The sequence below is a fragment of the Equus quagga genome, chromosome 14, assembly GCF_021613505.1.
Source record: "Equus quagga isolate Etosha38 chromosome 14, UCLA_HA_Equagga_1.0, whole genome shotgun sequence".
NCBI classification, from domain to species: Eukaryota; Metazoa; Chordata; class Mammalia; order Perissodactyla; family Equidae; genus Equus; species Equus quagga.
The window spans coordinates 19,171,956-19,186,546 of NC_060280.1; the positions used below are offsets into that span (position 1 = coordinate 19,171,956).

Consider the following 14,591-nt stretch of genomic DNA (forward strand, 5'->3'; position numbering starts at 1 on the left):
TTAGAGCAATGCCAGCGTCTAAAATAGGAATTTAAGTACAGACCTTGGAGATGATGTTGAAAAGGAGGTGATAGTGTATTTCCAAACAACTAATGTGTTCAGTTAGTGTTATGCTCATTTGAAGAGTAAAGACACGCAAAACTGAAAGTTTAGGAAAACAAATACTCATAGGTTATGTGGAATTTATAGTTTAACTAAATATTTTTCTTCAGAGATTTCAAAAGTATTGGCTTTTTCATTCATATCATTCCATTCATATTATTCTAAGTCTATGTTTGTTGGCAACATGTATAAAATTAAATGCATTTGGTAAGCATTGCTCTTGTGTTTTCAGGAATTCAAAATGTTCTCAGCCTCTTTTGTGCAGTCCTCACAGAAAATAAGGTTCTCTTCCATTCTGCAAGTTTCCAGAGACTCAGTGATGCTTGTAGAGCCCTGGAATCTTTAATGTTTCCTCTTAAATATAGGTGAGGTTTCTTACTTGGTACTTTTATTTATTCCCAAATTATACATTACTTATTGACAGTCAGCTGAAATGTCATTTGCACCATAGTCTTGAACCACAAGGGCGCATTTTACAAAGTCATGCATTACAAGAGCCATGATTCTGATCAAAATCTAGCCTAGAAGTTGGAACTTTTCCAAGTTGTCCATTTCTGAGTGTTGATTAATTTAGTGAAAAAATAATTAATTTGAGTAGTCTTGTCAGCAGCATTTAATTCTCTTTGAATACAGTTGGTAATAAAAAGTTTTAGTGCTGATTATGTGATATTAAGGAATTATTAATTTTTAGAGGTTATAGTGGTCTCACGAGTCTCTTAAAAAAAGAGCCCTTATCTTTTTTAGATACCTTCTAAAGTATTTATGTATGAGTGATATGATATCTGGGATTTGCTTCAAATAATACTGTAGGGAAGAGAACAAAAGTGGGCAGAAATAAATAGGTGATTATGCATTGGTAATTGTGAAAGCCATATTGGTTACTCGGGGCTTCATTTTCTTTTTCTTCTCTCTGTTTTTTGGGGAGGAGTATGTTAAAAATTTTCCATAATAAAAAGTAAAAAACCAATCTAAACAGTGATGCCTGATAGTGCTGTAAGTAGAATATTTTGTTCTAATATGCTGTTTTATCAATTTGATAATCATAACATCTAGGAAACTTAAGTTCATACAAACTAGAAAAAAATTTAGACTGTCTCCAGATTTTATTTAAAGAAAGTTTTTTTTTAACCTATGTTCTTGTCTTAACCCCTAGAGAACAGAGTGTTCTAGGCCTTAATTTTTGTATTTTGCCATTCTTATTGAATGCAAAAATCAAGTATAGAGAAATGGAATTTGAATGGTGGTTTTATGGAGACAAATCATCCCCAATATTGAGGGGGAGGGCCCATCAATGAGTCAGTGTTACCATCTGTCAAATTTCTATGTAAGGAAATATGCTTTCGGTTGAGCAAGATTAAAAAACCTAGAGAGACTCCATGCCTCGGAGGGATAAGGGATAAGGAAATTGCCCTGGGTTCCATTTACTCTATATCCTGTTATATCTGGTTATATCTTTCATGTGAGAATTTTCGTTTAATCTTTTCTTTGAAAAATTTAATATTAACAACCATAAGAATATTGCTGATAATTTCTGTACTTAGGTAATCTAAAATTCATACAGCATAACAATGAAATAAAAATGTTTATATTGTGGAAAACCAAATATATCTCACATATATTTTTATATTTCCAGTTATCCTTATATTCCCATTCTCCCGGCTCAGCTACTGGAAGTTCTGAGTTCCCCAACACCTTTCATTATTGGAGTACATTCTATCTTTAAAACCGATGTCCATGAACTTGTAAGTATTCATCTTCAGATTGCCAGTCATTGAGGCCAGCAGTTTATCATATTTCTTTGAGTCCTGTAATATTTCAGTTAATTACTATTTTCAGATCTGTTGCATTCCTAATAGAAAAGATTGGTTAGAAGAAAAGCATCATAGAAAAATCTAAATATATTAATTTTTTATTATAGCAAGTAAGAGAGATTTACAAAATGAATTCATTAATATTTTTAAATGCCGCCTTTTGGCATATTAAGTTTATCTTTCTGTATTCTTCATCCTGTAAATGAGAAAGGAAGATAAAATAATTCATTAATTAGTATTCTATTTTTACTTTTATGAGTGCTTTAATTTATTAATATTTTGAAATGAGGCCTGTCTTAATGCTGAATGACTGAGAACTGAAAAACATTTGCAAAGTCTGAAGAGTTTTAGTGGAATACAAATTCAGTATGAGCCCCACCAAATTATTGTAGTCTTATTGCCATATGAAGAGAAATACCAAGGAAGGAAAGTAATACTCTACATTCAAGGCCGTTCTGGAATAATGTATTCAGTTCTCTGCACTGCACTTTACGAGGGACTGTAACCAAATAATGTGCTTCACAGAAGGACATCGAGGGCTGTCAGGAGTTTAGAAACTATATCCCTAAGGAAATTTTCTTAGGTAATAACCTAATACTATTTAATAGCTAAAGATAAATATGTAAGTGGTCATCGTAGGAGAGGGTAAGAATCGTTTTTTTGTAGCCCTGAAAGGCTGAAACAGAATCAATGGATATAGAAACAAATCTCTGCTCAAAATAAGAGTTTTCAACTGTTAGTGCTGCCCAGTGATGATGGATGGGTTTCCTGTGGGAAGAGTTCACTCTCAAGCACTGTAAGCAGAGTGCAAGAAGCAGATTGCATGACGCTTCTCAGGGAGTTTAAGAAAATTTACTGGAAGGCTGGGCTATTGACAGCTGTGATTCACAGCTCCTTAAAATTTTGTAATTCTACTTTTCTTTACTTTTAAATGCAAGAAAAGAGGTCAGCTGTGTTGGTATTTGTATGTGTTTACAACTGTAATCAAATCATATAAGTATCATTTGAACTGACAAAAGACTATTCAACGTTGTAATTATGAATGGAACCCTCATTTATATATTAATCGTTCTTCCTAACCTTAAATTTTGATATCTAGTTCCTATTTAACTTTGATATCACCATATAAAAATGTGTAAATCAATAAACATATTTGGTAAAACCTAGTTAGTACTATCTAGAAGAATACCCATCTAGTTTGTAGGTAATTTTTCCCCACTAAATATAAACAGCCTCTGGAGGTAGCATAAACCAAGTGTTGCTGACAGTAAATTTGTTAATTTTGTAATGAATAAATTAAAATTAATTTTAATCCTATCATCAACATAAACTTCAGCAATCTAGGCTAATTTCTCTCTTACATTTTTATGTATGTTATTTTAAAATAGACTGTTGTAAATGCTAAAAATAAGTTTCTTTCTTAAGTGCGTAAGTAGTACCATTTTGATGTATACTAATTGCTTTGCTTGTTAACTCTTGTAATGATTACTGTGTTATTTAGGATATGGCTAAATTACTATAATAAAGCTCCCAAAATGCAAAGGCTCAAACAAAATGAAATTTTATTTAACACTCATCCATAGTCCATAGAAGGGTCCCACTATGCCATGCCTGTCTGCTCCATGAACTCATTCAAGGTCCAAGCCTCTTTCCTTCTTGTTTCTCCACCGGCATCCTCTCAGGCATTGTCATCATCTGAATGTCCAAGGTTGGGTTGCTGCCAGTTCATGGTTTCAGCCATGGGAAGAGGAAAGAGAGTGTAGGAGAGCCTTGCATCCCCTCTATTTTGAATGCTTGGAAATGTACACATCACTTTTAATGTTCCACGGCAGAAACTAGTCACATGCCACACCTAATTTCAAAGGAAGTGGGAAGATGTTTGGTAGTTGAGAAGCCATGAACCGAGCGTTCTATAACCAGGGACAACCAAGAGTCTCTTCTGTGCCTGATTCTTCTCATATTGAGTTAGTGAAGGCCAAATTAATTTCTTAACAACAAATACACTTTATTAATTAATTGTAATTCTACTTTTGCTTTACTTTGAAATGCCAGAAAAGAGGTAAGTTCTGTTGGTACTTATATGTATTTACAATTGTAATCAAATCATATAGGTGTCATTTAAACTGACAAAAGACGGTTCAACATTGTAATTATAAACAGAGCCCTCACTGATACATTAATCATTCTTCCTAACCTTAATTTTTGTATCCCCTTCAGTTAGATGTAATCATAGCCGATTTGGATGGAGGCACTATTAAAATTCCTGAATGTATCCACCTCTCTTCCCTCCCGGAACCACTGCTACAACAGACTCAAGCAGCTCTTTCTTTGGTATGACATTTTTTTTCATAGTAATTTTCTCTTGATTTAAAAGTAAACTAAGATAATTGGAATTAAATGTCATTGGCATTGTAATTACTTAGAAAAGAGAGTTATATATTCTTAAAACATGAATATATTCTCATACAGTATTTAGAATAAGATTCTTTATTAGGTATCTAAAGAATATACTTTGAATCCTGAATATTTGTTCTACATTCATTCTTTCGCTCAGCATATTTATTTAGTAGTTACTACACACTGAATACTGTGCTAGGTATTGGAAACACACCTGTGAAAACAAGACCAGACTCTGCCTCAAAATGCCTGATTTCCCTCAGAAGCTAGCACCTGTTCCTTCTCCTTCACCCTCCTTATTGGCATCTCATTCCTCTTTGGTACATGTGCTACTTGCAAAACTGTGTGATATTCTCTTACCAATGTTTTCAAGTTACTACAGAAAGATGTAACTTATTGATAGATTAAATGTCCAGCATTCAATGCAATGAAGTTATATGAAATCTTCTGGCCTGGGTGTTTCTCATTGAAACGAATTTAATTTTTTTGTAGTTATTTTACCTTAGTTGATTTTTAAAAGTACAGGATTTATTTTACTGATAACATTTTAAGTGTCCATTTATCCATCATCAGAAAATTGAAATTTAGAAATTCTGCATTCCTTTTTAAGCCATCACTAGAACTAAGGACTTCGTATTCTTCTTGAATAATGTTCCAATCTGAACTGTTTAAAACCTTTTTTCCCCTTAAATAGGAACTCAGAAATCTAGGATTACCAGGAGGGATTTTATTCCCAGAAAATTTTCAAGTTTGTATTAGTCCTTACATTGTTGTAGTGGTATCTATGGGGTGGAAACATTTAGAGAAGACTGACTTTTCCTAATGTAATTTGTAATCTGGAGTATAAGATGGAACAAAGTGGAAAGAAACTAGTGTAGGATTCAGGAGACCTAAATTCCAGTCTACCTCCTGCCACTTGATGTTATTGTGCTAATCGCATTCCATCTCTAGACCTCTGTTTCCTGGTCCTTGTCTGTAGGATGAATGTTTTATACAAGGGATGACTTAAGTGACTGTTTCCCAAAGTGGAGTATGGAGATGATTTTGGGTGGCATGTGGCAACTTTTTTTATTTTAATAATTATATATTTATTATAATGTTTATTTAAAATAGCATATAAAACCTATGATTTCACAGACAATATCATCTAAGAAAATATTAGATTTAAAGAAGTGAGTTGATTTGGGCTGTGATGTAGTGGTTAAGTTCACATGCTCTGCTTTGGTGGCCTAGGATTTGTGGGTTTGAATCCTGGGCATGGACCTATATGCTGCTCATCAAGCCATGCTGTGGCAGTGCCCCACATACAAAAACAATAGAGGAGGATTGATACAGATGTTAGCTCAGTGACAATCTTCCTCAAGCAAAAAGAGAAGGATTAGCAACAGATGTTAACTCAGGGCCAATCTTCCTCATTAAAAAAAAAAAAAAGGTTGATTTAAATAAAAGTATTAACTAAATAATTACATCAATGGTATATGGATATAACAAAAGCTGAGAAGGTAGTATTTGAGTGATCAAAAAAACTTTGACATTTCCAGAGATCTTAAATAAGTTCTTAACTCTTATATATGATTACTTAATAATGATATTTATAATTATTCAAGGATTAAGTGCCAAAATTAACAAAGATTAAGATTTTAGTTCTTAAGTCAATGGCTCAGGTAGAGGTTCTGCTGCACACTGGTGTACCTTAACCTGTGACACCTCTGCCACCAAATTTGATCAATGAGTTAAATTCATTTTCGGTAAAACTGAGTATGCCTATTTTTGTAGCTGTCAGCACAGTGGTGGATTATATGCTGCAGTGTAGTACTACAAATAAGACATAAGAGCACAGTATATTGCAAAACTAGGACCAAAAAGAAATCACATTTGATGGACCATATGGGAGCTTTGATGCACAAGTATATGAGCTTCATTTGGTTAGTAAATAATTGTAACAAATGGCAGCACAGTACTTGAACTGTGTAATAATGGTGGATGTTTAAAAGGCATGAAGACATTATACTGTAGTGGTGATTGGGTTATAAGTACTGTCAATAGTTTAGTGTTATTTTTAAGTGTTACTTTCAGTCTTTTGTTCTATTATAAACGTACTACCAAAACCTGAGTATCTGAAAATGATTCTGCAAAGACAAAAATTTGCTACAGACTGATGCAGTTTAATCTTTTTCTCTGTGTAAATCCTGCATGGACTTTCTTTCCCACCTGTTCCCCAATCTGCTTTCTTTCAAAGCCTGACTCAATTGTTACCTTCTTTCTTTTAGCTTCCCCTAGGTTGAATTATTATACTTTATATTTATATATTATTCATTATATATTTATAGTCCTTGTCACATTGTATGGTACTTTTACACCTCTAGACTGTGAGGTTTATAAACTTATTCCCTTTCTCGTTAGTATTCCAGTGAATTAATTAAGTAATTACTTTTTAATTATACTAAGAAATAGAAAAACAAATGCTTGCTTAAAATTTTTAATTATATAGACAACTAGCTCTACCCTGGACCATTCCCTTCCCAGAGGTAGCTATTTTATAGTTTAGTGTATATTCTTTCAGAACTTTACATTTTCATTTATATGTATATCAGTGCATATACATATATAGATTGAAGGTTTATTGTTTTATTTTCAAATAAATGAGACCATACTACGTGTGTTTTTCTAGAACATATTTTTTCATTGGAGATCTTCCCAAAGTAGTATATACAGAACTGCCTCAGCTGACTGCATTGTATTTCATGGAGGGAATATGTCATAATTCATGTACTGATCCTTTTTCGTCTTAATATCCCAAGTAGATTAAATAGTGTGTTTTATTGACATTAAGATCTTTTACATAACAAAACTTCTTTGCTTTAGATTCTACACCCAGATTTGGAAGTAGCAGATCATGCTTTTCCCCCTCCACGAACAGCTTTATCCCACTCAAAAATGCTGGTAAGAAGTTTAAATTTGACGCTTTTAAAGAGAGCTGTACTTTTGCTTGTATGGTTATTAAAGAAGCTGAGTATAGTGAGAGTTAAATGGACAGTCTAGTAAAAAGTGTACCAAATTAGCAGTTAGGAGAATTGCCACTGACTGACCTTGTGACCTGCTCAAGGAGGGGAGCAGGGCTAAGACTGTTGCCCTGAGGAGGCATGAGTCAGTATGGGACAAAAAATCAGAACCTAGGTTATGACCTGGAAAACTGTGCCAAGCATCAAATCAAAAGGGTCAGGAAAGGATAAAAAAGGGAAGCTTACAAAAAATGAAAACAGATTGTTGATAACAAGAGAGAATCAAGTTTGAGGACTGAGTGGATGAAAACAGTCCCAATTAGAAGCTAAAAAAGGGGGAGTATATAACAGAGGCCCCCTTTTTATTTTGCTCAATGCATTTCTTAGAGATGAGATTTGTGGCCAAAAAAGAGCCTCACAGAGCTGGACGCCTTTGACAAGTTACTTAAGCATTCTTGTCTGTTTCCTCGTCAATTAAATAAGGAGTTGACTAAATAAATCTAAGTTTCCTTACAATTCTAAAACTTTGATTTTATTGGAACCTGAATTATCAAACCAGATTTTTAAGTCATACCTTATTAATATAAGATAGATTTTTATAAGTTTGATAAATTTTGGAAGAACTTCATAAGCTTATAAAATACAATTTTTTGGGGTTTTTTTTCTTTTATGTTTGTGACTGTTGTTCTTTTGGTGGATATAAAAATCAAATGACTTGGGAAATATGCCCTTCTTTAACATGGTGAAAGAGGAGATTTTGTGACTTATATTTTTCCTGAGAGGAAAATTGGATGTACTAGAGGTAAGTTTTATTTGGTTCAATATGAAAAAAACTATTTAACAGCCTATGCTGTCCAACAATGGGGTAGACAAGATGTCCCTCCCCACCCAGGGCTGCCACCTGTGAGGGTTATGTGCAGGAAGTAAAGGCAGATTTATTAAATAATCTCTCAGGTTGTTTCCAACTGTTTGACTTCATGATATTTCATTTATTTTTTAAGAAATTCATTTGCCACGTTTCTTCTTATATTTTCAGGATAAAGAAGTGCGTGCAGTTTTTCTTAGATTATTTGCACAACTTTTCCAAGGGTATAGATCATGCCTGCAACTTATAAGAATTCATGCAGAACCAGTAATACATTTTCACAAGGTAAGATGCAGCACCATATTGTATCTGTCCAAAATGCAGACTCTAATCTAGGAAAGCAACTTGGTTGTCTGTTTTCTAGCCATATATTTTGACCTTAATTTATCAAATGTGGTTATTTAAAATCTCAGCTTTGTGTGGTTAGATGATAGTTTTTAATAATACTATGGAACTGACATGTTTTTCTTTAGAGTATACTAACTTTAAATTGGTTTTTCTTTTAAAATTAAGTATTAATTTCTCCTCTTCCTGATTTATAGACAGATTCATTTTTATTCTTTCCAATACGTGTAGTATTTATCAAAAACCATTTTTTGGAGCTGGCCCGGTGGTTTAGTGGTTAAATTTGCGTACTCCACTCTGGCGGCCTGGGCTTCGCAGGTTCGGATCTTGGGCATGGACTACACACTACTCATCAAGCTGTGCTGTGGCAGTGTCCACATACAAGATGGAGGAAGACTGGCACAGATGTTAGCTCAGGGACAGTCTTCCTCACAGGCACACACACTAAAACCTTTTTTGAGAGAAACCGATTTTATAAAAGACATTTATGCATGAATACATTTATTCAGGCATTGATCTTTCTGTTGTATTTTTGTTTTGAGCATTCATCCATTACTAAGTGATAATTTATTCATTTCACATTTTCTTTCTTTACAGACAGCTTTCTTGGGGCAGCGTGGTTTGGTTGAGAATGATTTCCTCATTAAAGTTCTCAATGGAATGGCATTTGCAGGTTTTGTTTCAGAAAGAGGTCCTCCCTATAGATCCTGTGATCTCTTTGATGAGGTATAGTTCTTATCAAATGTAATGTATTATTTACATAAAAATTAGACTACTGGTTGAAAGTAGAGAAGTAGTATTTTAAACATTTAATCCAAATCATAAGTCTGTTATAAATTAAATATCAAATAATCCAAGTATTAAACTATTATGCTTATCAGATGTTTGTATTTAAAATGTGGATTAGAAAAATTAGAAAAAATATAAGTATAGGATGTCTCAGAAGTACATAAAAATCATGAACAACTGAATTTTAAATAGTTGATTAAAACCTTATTGAAAAATTTACAGTGATTGTATAAATAGAACTTTTTTTTTATTGAGTTCATAATAGTTTACATCAATGTGAGATTTCAGCTGTACATTATTTCTTGACTGTCACCACATAAGTGGTCCCCTTCACCCCCTGTGCCCACCTGCCACCCCCCTTCCCCTGGTAACCACTGAACTGTTTTATTTGTCCGTGTACCTGTTTATATTCCACATATGGGTGAAATCATCTGGTGTTTGTCTTTCTCAGACTGGCTTATTTCACTTAGCATAATTCCCTCTAGGTCCTTCCATGTTATTGCAAATGGGGTGAATTTGTCCTTTTTTCTGGCTGAGTAGTATTTCATTGTGTGTGTATATATATATATATATATATGTATATATATGCCACATCTTTATCCAGTCACCAGTCTATGGGCACTTGGATTGCTTGCATGTCTTGGCTATTGTAAATACTGCTGCAATGAACGTAGGGGTGCATATGTCACTTTGGATTGTTTACTTCAATTTGTTTGGGTAGATAGTGAGATAGCTGGGTCATATGGTATTTCTTTTTTTAGTTTTTTGAGGAATCTCCATACTGTTTTCCATAGTGGCCGCACCAGTTTGCATTCCCACCAGCAGTGTATGAGGGTTCCCTTCTCTCCACACCCTCTCCAACATTTGTTATTTTTAGTCTTAGTGATTATAGCCATTTTAACAGGCATAAGGTGGTATCTTAGTGTAGCTTTGATTTGCATTTCCCTGATGATTAGTGATGTTGAACATTTTTTCATGTGTTTATTGGCCATCAGTATATCTTCTTTGGAAAAATATCTGTTCTTCTCCTCTGCCCATTTTTTGATCGGGTTTTTTGTTTTTTTATTATTCAGTTGTGTGAGTTCCTTACATGTTATGGAGATTAACCCCTTGTCAGATATATAATTTGCAAATATTTTCTCCCAATTGGTGGGTTGTCTGTTTGTTTTGATTCTAGTTTCTTTTGCCTTGCAGAAGCTCTTTAGTCTGATGAATTCCCAGTTGTTTATTTTTTCTTTTGTTTCCCTTGTCTGAGAGGATATGGTGTTTGAAAAGATCCTTTTTAGTTTGATGTCAAAGAGTGTGCTCCCTATATTGTCTTCCAGGAGTTTTATAGTTTCAGGACATATCTTCAAGTGTTTGATCCATTTTGAGTTTATTTTTGTATATGGCTTGAGATAGTGGTCTACCTTCATTGTTTTGCATGTGGCAGTCCAGTTTTCCCAACGCCATTTGTTGAAGAGACTGTCTTTTCTCCAGTGTATGTTCTTGGCACCTTTGTTGAAGATTAGCTGTCTGTAAATGTGTGGTTTTATCTCTGGGCTTTCAGTTCTGTTCCATTGATCTGTGTGCCTGTTTTTGTACCAGTACCACGCCGTTTTGATCACTATGGCTTTGTAGTACATTTTGAAGTCAGGGATTGTGATACCTTCAGCTTTGTTCTTCTTTCTCAGGATTGCCTTAGCAATTCGGGGTCTTTGGTTGCCCCATAGGAATTTTAGGATTCTTTGCTCTATTCCATGAAGAATGTCATTGGGATTCTGGTTGGGATTGCATTGAATCTGTAGATTGCTTTGAGTAGTATGGACATTTTAACTATGTTATTCTTCCAATCCATGAGCAAGGAATTTCTTTCCATCTGTTTATGTCGTTATCAATTTCTTTCAGTAATGTCTTACAGTTTTCATTGTATAAGTCCTTCACCTCCTTGGTTAAATTTATTCCTAGGTACTTTATCCTTTTAGTTGCAATTGCGAATAGAATTATATTCTTGAGTTCTCTTTCTGTAGCTTTGTTATTGGAGTACAGAAAAGCAACTGATTTTTGTAAGCTGATTCTGTACCCTGCACCTTCACTGTAGTTGTTAATTATTTCTATTAATTTTCCGATGGATTTTTTTTGGGTTTTCTATATGTAAGATCATGTTGTGTGTAAACACTCCCTGTTTGAATTCCTTTTATTCCTTTCTCTTGCCTAATTCCTCTGGCCAAAACCTCCAGTACTATGTTGAATAAGAGTGGTAATAGCTGGCATCCTTTTCTTATTCCTGTTCTCAAGGGGATGGCGTTCAGTTTTTGCCCATTGAGTATGATGTTGGCTGTCGGTTTGTCACGTATGGCCTTTATTATGTTGAGGTAGTTCCCTTCTATCCCAACTCTGTGAATAGTTTTTATCATAAATGGCTGTTGGATCTTGTCAAATGCTTTCTCTGCATCTCTTGAGATGATCGTGTACTTTTTATTACTCAATTTGCTGATGTGGTGCATCACATTGATTGACTTGGGGATGTTGAACCATCCCTGTGTCCCTGGTATAAATCCCACTTGATTGTGATGTATGATCCTTTTGATGTATTGCTGAATTAGGGTTGCCAAAATTTTGTTGAGGATTTTTGCATCTATGTTCATCAGCCATATTGGTGCGTAGTTCTCCTTTTCTGTGCTGTCCTTGTCAGGCTTTGGTATCAGAGTGATGTTGGCCTCATAGAATGTGTTAGGAAGGGTTCTAACTTCCCTAATTTTTTGGACTAGCTTGAGAAGGATAGATATTAAACCCTCTCTGAAAGTTTGATAAAATTCCCTGGGAAAGGTTTCTGGTCCTGGGTTTTAATTCTTTGGGATCTTTAGCATTTTGGGATGCTTTTGATTGCTGTTTCAATCTCTTTCCTTGTGATTGGTATATTCAGATTGTCTGTTTCTTCTTGATTCAGCTTTGGGAGGTTGTAAGAGTCTAAGAATTTACACATTTCCTCTAGGTTATCCATTTTGTTGACATATAGTTTTTCGTAGTATTCTGTTATAATCTGTTGTATTTCTGTGGAGTCTGTTGTTATTTCTCCTCTTTCATTTCTGATTTTGTTTATCTGAGCTTTCTCTCTTTTTTTCTTTGTAAGTCTGCCTAGGGGTTTGTCAATTTTATTTATCTTCTCCAAAGAACCAGCTCTTTGTTTCATTGATCCTTTCTACTGCCTTTTTTGTTTCAATAGCATTTATTTCTGCCCTGGTTTTTATTATTTCTCTCGTTCTGCTCACTTTGGGCTTTGTTTGTTCCACTTTTTCTAATTGAGTTGGGAGTTTTTCTTGTTTGTTAACCTGTGCCTGAATTGTGATGAGTTTCCCTCTTAATATAGCTTTTGCCACATCCCATATGAGTTGATATGGTATGTCATCATTTTCATTTGTCTCCAGGTATTTTTTGATTTTTCCTTTAATTTCTTCAGTGATCCATTGGTTGTTCAATAGCATGTTGTTTAGTCTCCACATCTTTGTCCCTTTCTCAGCTTTTTTCTTGTAATTAATTTCTAGCTTTATAGCATTATGATCAGAGAAGATGCTTGTTATTTCAATTTTTTTAATTTATAGAGGCTTGCCTTGTTTCCCAACATATGGTCTGTCCTTGAGAATGTTCCATGCGCACTTGAGAAGAATGTGTATTCTGCTGTTTTTGGATGGAGTGTTCTATATGTGTCTGTTAAGTCCCACTGGTTTAGCTTTTCATTCAGTTCCAATGTTTCCTTGTTGATTTTCTGTCTGGATGATCTATCCATTGATGTGAGTCGGATGTTGAGGTCCCCTACTATTACTGTGTTATTTTTAATATCTTCTTTTAAGTTTGTTAATAGTTGCTTTATGAACTTTGGTGCTCCTGTGTTGGCACATAGATATTTATAGGTGTTATTTCTTCTTGATGGAGTCTCCCTTTGATCATTATATACTGCCACTCTTTGACTCTCTTTACCTGCCATATCTTGAAGTCTACTTTGTGTGATATAAGTATTGTGATTTCTTGTAGCGGGGGTCTTGTGGCTACAAAGTCCCTTAGCTTTTGTTTGTCTGGGAGAGATTTAATTTCTCCTCTATATCTGAAGGATATTTTTGCTGGATAGAATATTCTTGGCCGAAGATTCTTGTCTTTTAAAGTTTTGAATATGTCGTTCTATTCTCTCCTAGCTTGTAAGGTTTCTGCAGAGAAATCTGCTGAAAGCCTGATAGGGGTTCCTTTGTAGGTTATTTTCTTCTGCCTTGATGCCCTGAGTATTCTTTCTTTGTCATTCATTTTTGCTAGTTTACTACTATATGCCTTGCTGTAGGTCTTTTTTTTTTTAATATTTTATTTTTTCCTTTTTCTTCCCCAACCCCCGGTATATAGTTGTGTATTTTTAGTTGTGGGTCCTTCTAGTTGTGGCCTGTGGGATGCCACCTCAGTATGGCTTGATGAGTGGTGCCATGTTCGTGCCCAGGATTCGAACTGGCAAAACCCTGGGCCGCCACAGTGGAGCACGTGAACTTAACCACTCTGCCACTGGGCCAGCCCCTGTAGGTCTTTTTACATTGGCGAATCTAGGAGTTCTGGAAGCTTCTTCCACACATATTTCCCTCAATTTCGGAAGTTCTCTGCTATTATTTCTTTGAACACGCTTTCTGCTCCATTATCCTTCTCTTCACCTTCTTGAATACCTATAATTATTATGTTGCATTTCCTCATTGAATCAGATATTTCTCGGACACTTTCTTCATTTCTTTTTAGTCTTAGTTCCCTCTCCTCATCTGTCTGGAGCATTTCAACATGTCTGTCTTTGATTATGCTGATATGCTCCTCTATGATGTCCACTCAAGCATTCAGGGAATCAGTATTTTGTTTTGTCTCTTCCACTGTGTCTTTCGTCTGTAATATTTCTGATTGATTCTTCCTTATGGTTTCAATCTCTTTTGTGAAGTAGCTCCTAAACTCTGAATTGTTTCTCTACATTCTCTTTTACTTCGTTGAGTTTTTTCATGATACCTATTTTGAATTCATTGTCATTTAGCTTACGTAGCCACTAGTATGCGTTAAGCTTTATTTTATGTCTCTAACTTTAAATGACAAGTTATCTTTTACTTGTGTACATTTGTAAACATAAGATATATGTATATATCCTCCGTATTGGAAACAAGGATAAGGCAAGGACTGTGTCCAAGACCCCTATGGGTCTCCCCTTAGTGTTCATCCAGTTCTATGTTCTGCCTACAATGATGATTTTTGGTGTCTTATTGATGTTACTTGAAGGCCAATTATTCATGT

The 14,591-nt window shown here is 34.7% G+C and overlaps 1 protein-coding gene across 5 annotated transcripts in view; it reads left to right on the plus strand.

Moving 5' to 3' along the window:
- The window catches only part of SBF2 (SET binding factor 2), a 463,187-nt gene that overhangs the window by 259,743 nt on the left and 188,853 nt on the right, over positions 1 to 14,591 (plus strand). For all 5 annotated transcript variants that reach the window (XM_046684984.1, XM_046684986.1, XM_046684988.1 and 2 more), the window contains 6 exons: positions 335 to 467; positions 1,736 to 1,844; positions 4,131 to 4,244; positions 7,176 to 7,253; positions 8,349 to 8,462; positions 9,120 to 9,248. In XM_046684984.1, coding sequence (XP_046540940.1) covers positions 335 to 467; positions 1,736 to 1,844; positions 4,131 to 4,244; positions 7,176 to 7,253; positions 8,349 to 8,462; positions 9,120 to 9,248 — 677 coding nt within the window. The remainder of the gene's footprint in view (positions 1 to 334; positions 468 to 1,735; positions 1,845 to 4,130; positions 4,245 to 7,175; positions 7,254 to 8,348; positions 8,463 to 9,119; positions 9,249 to 14,591) is intronic.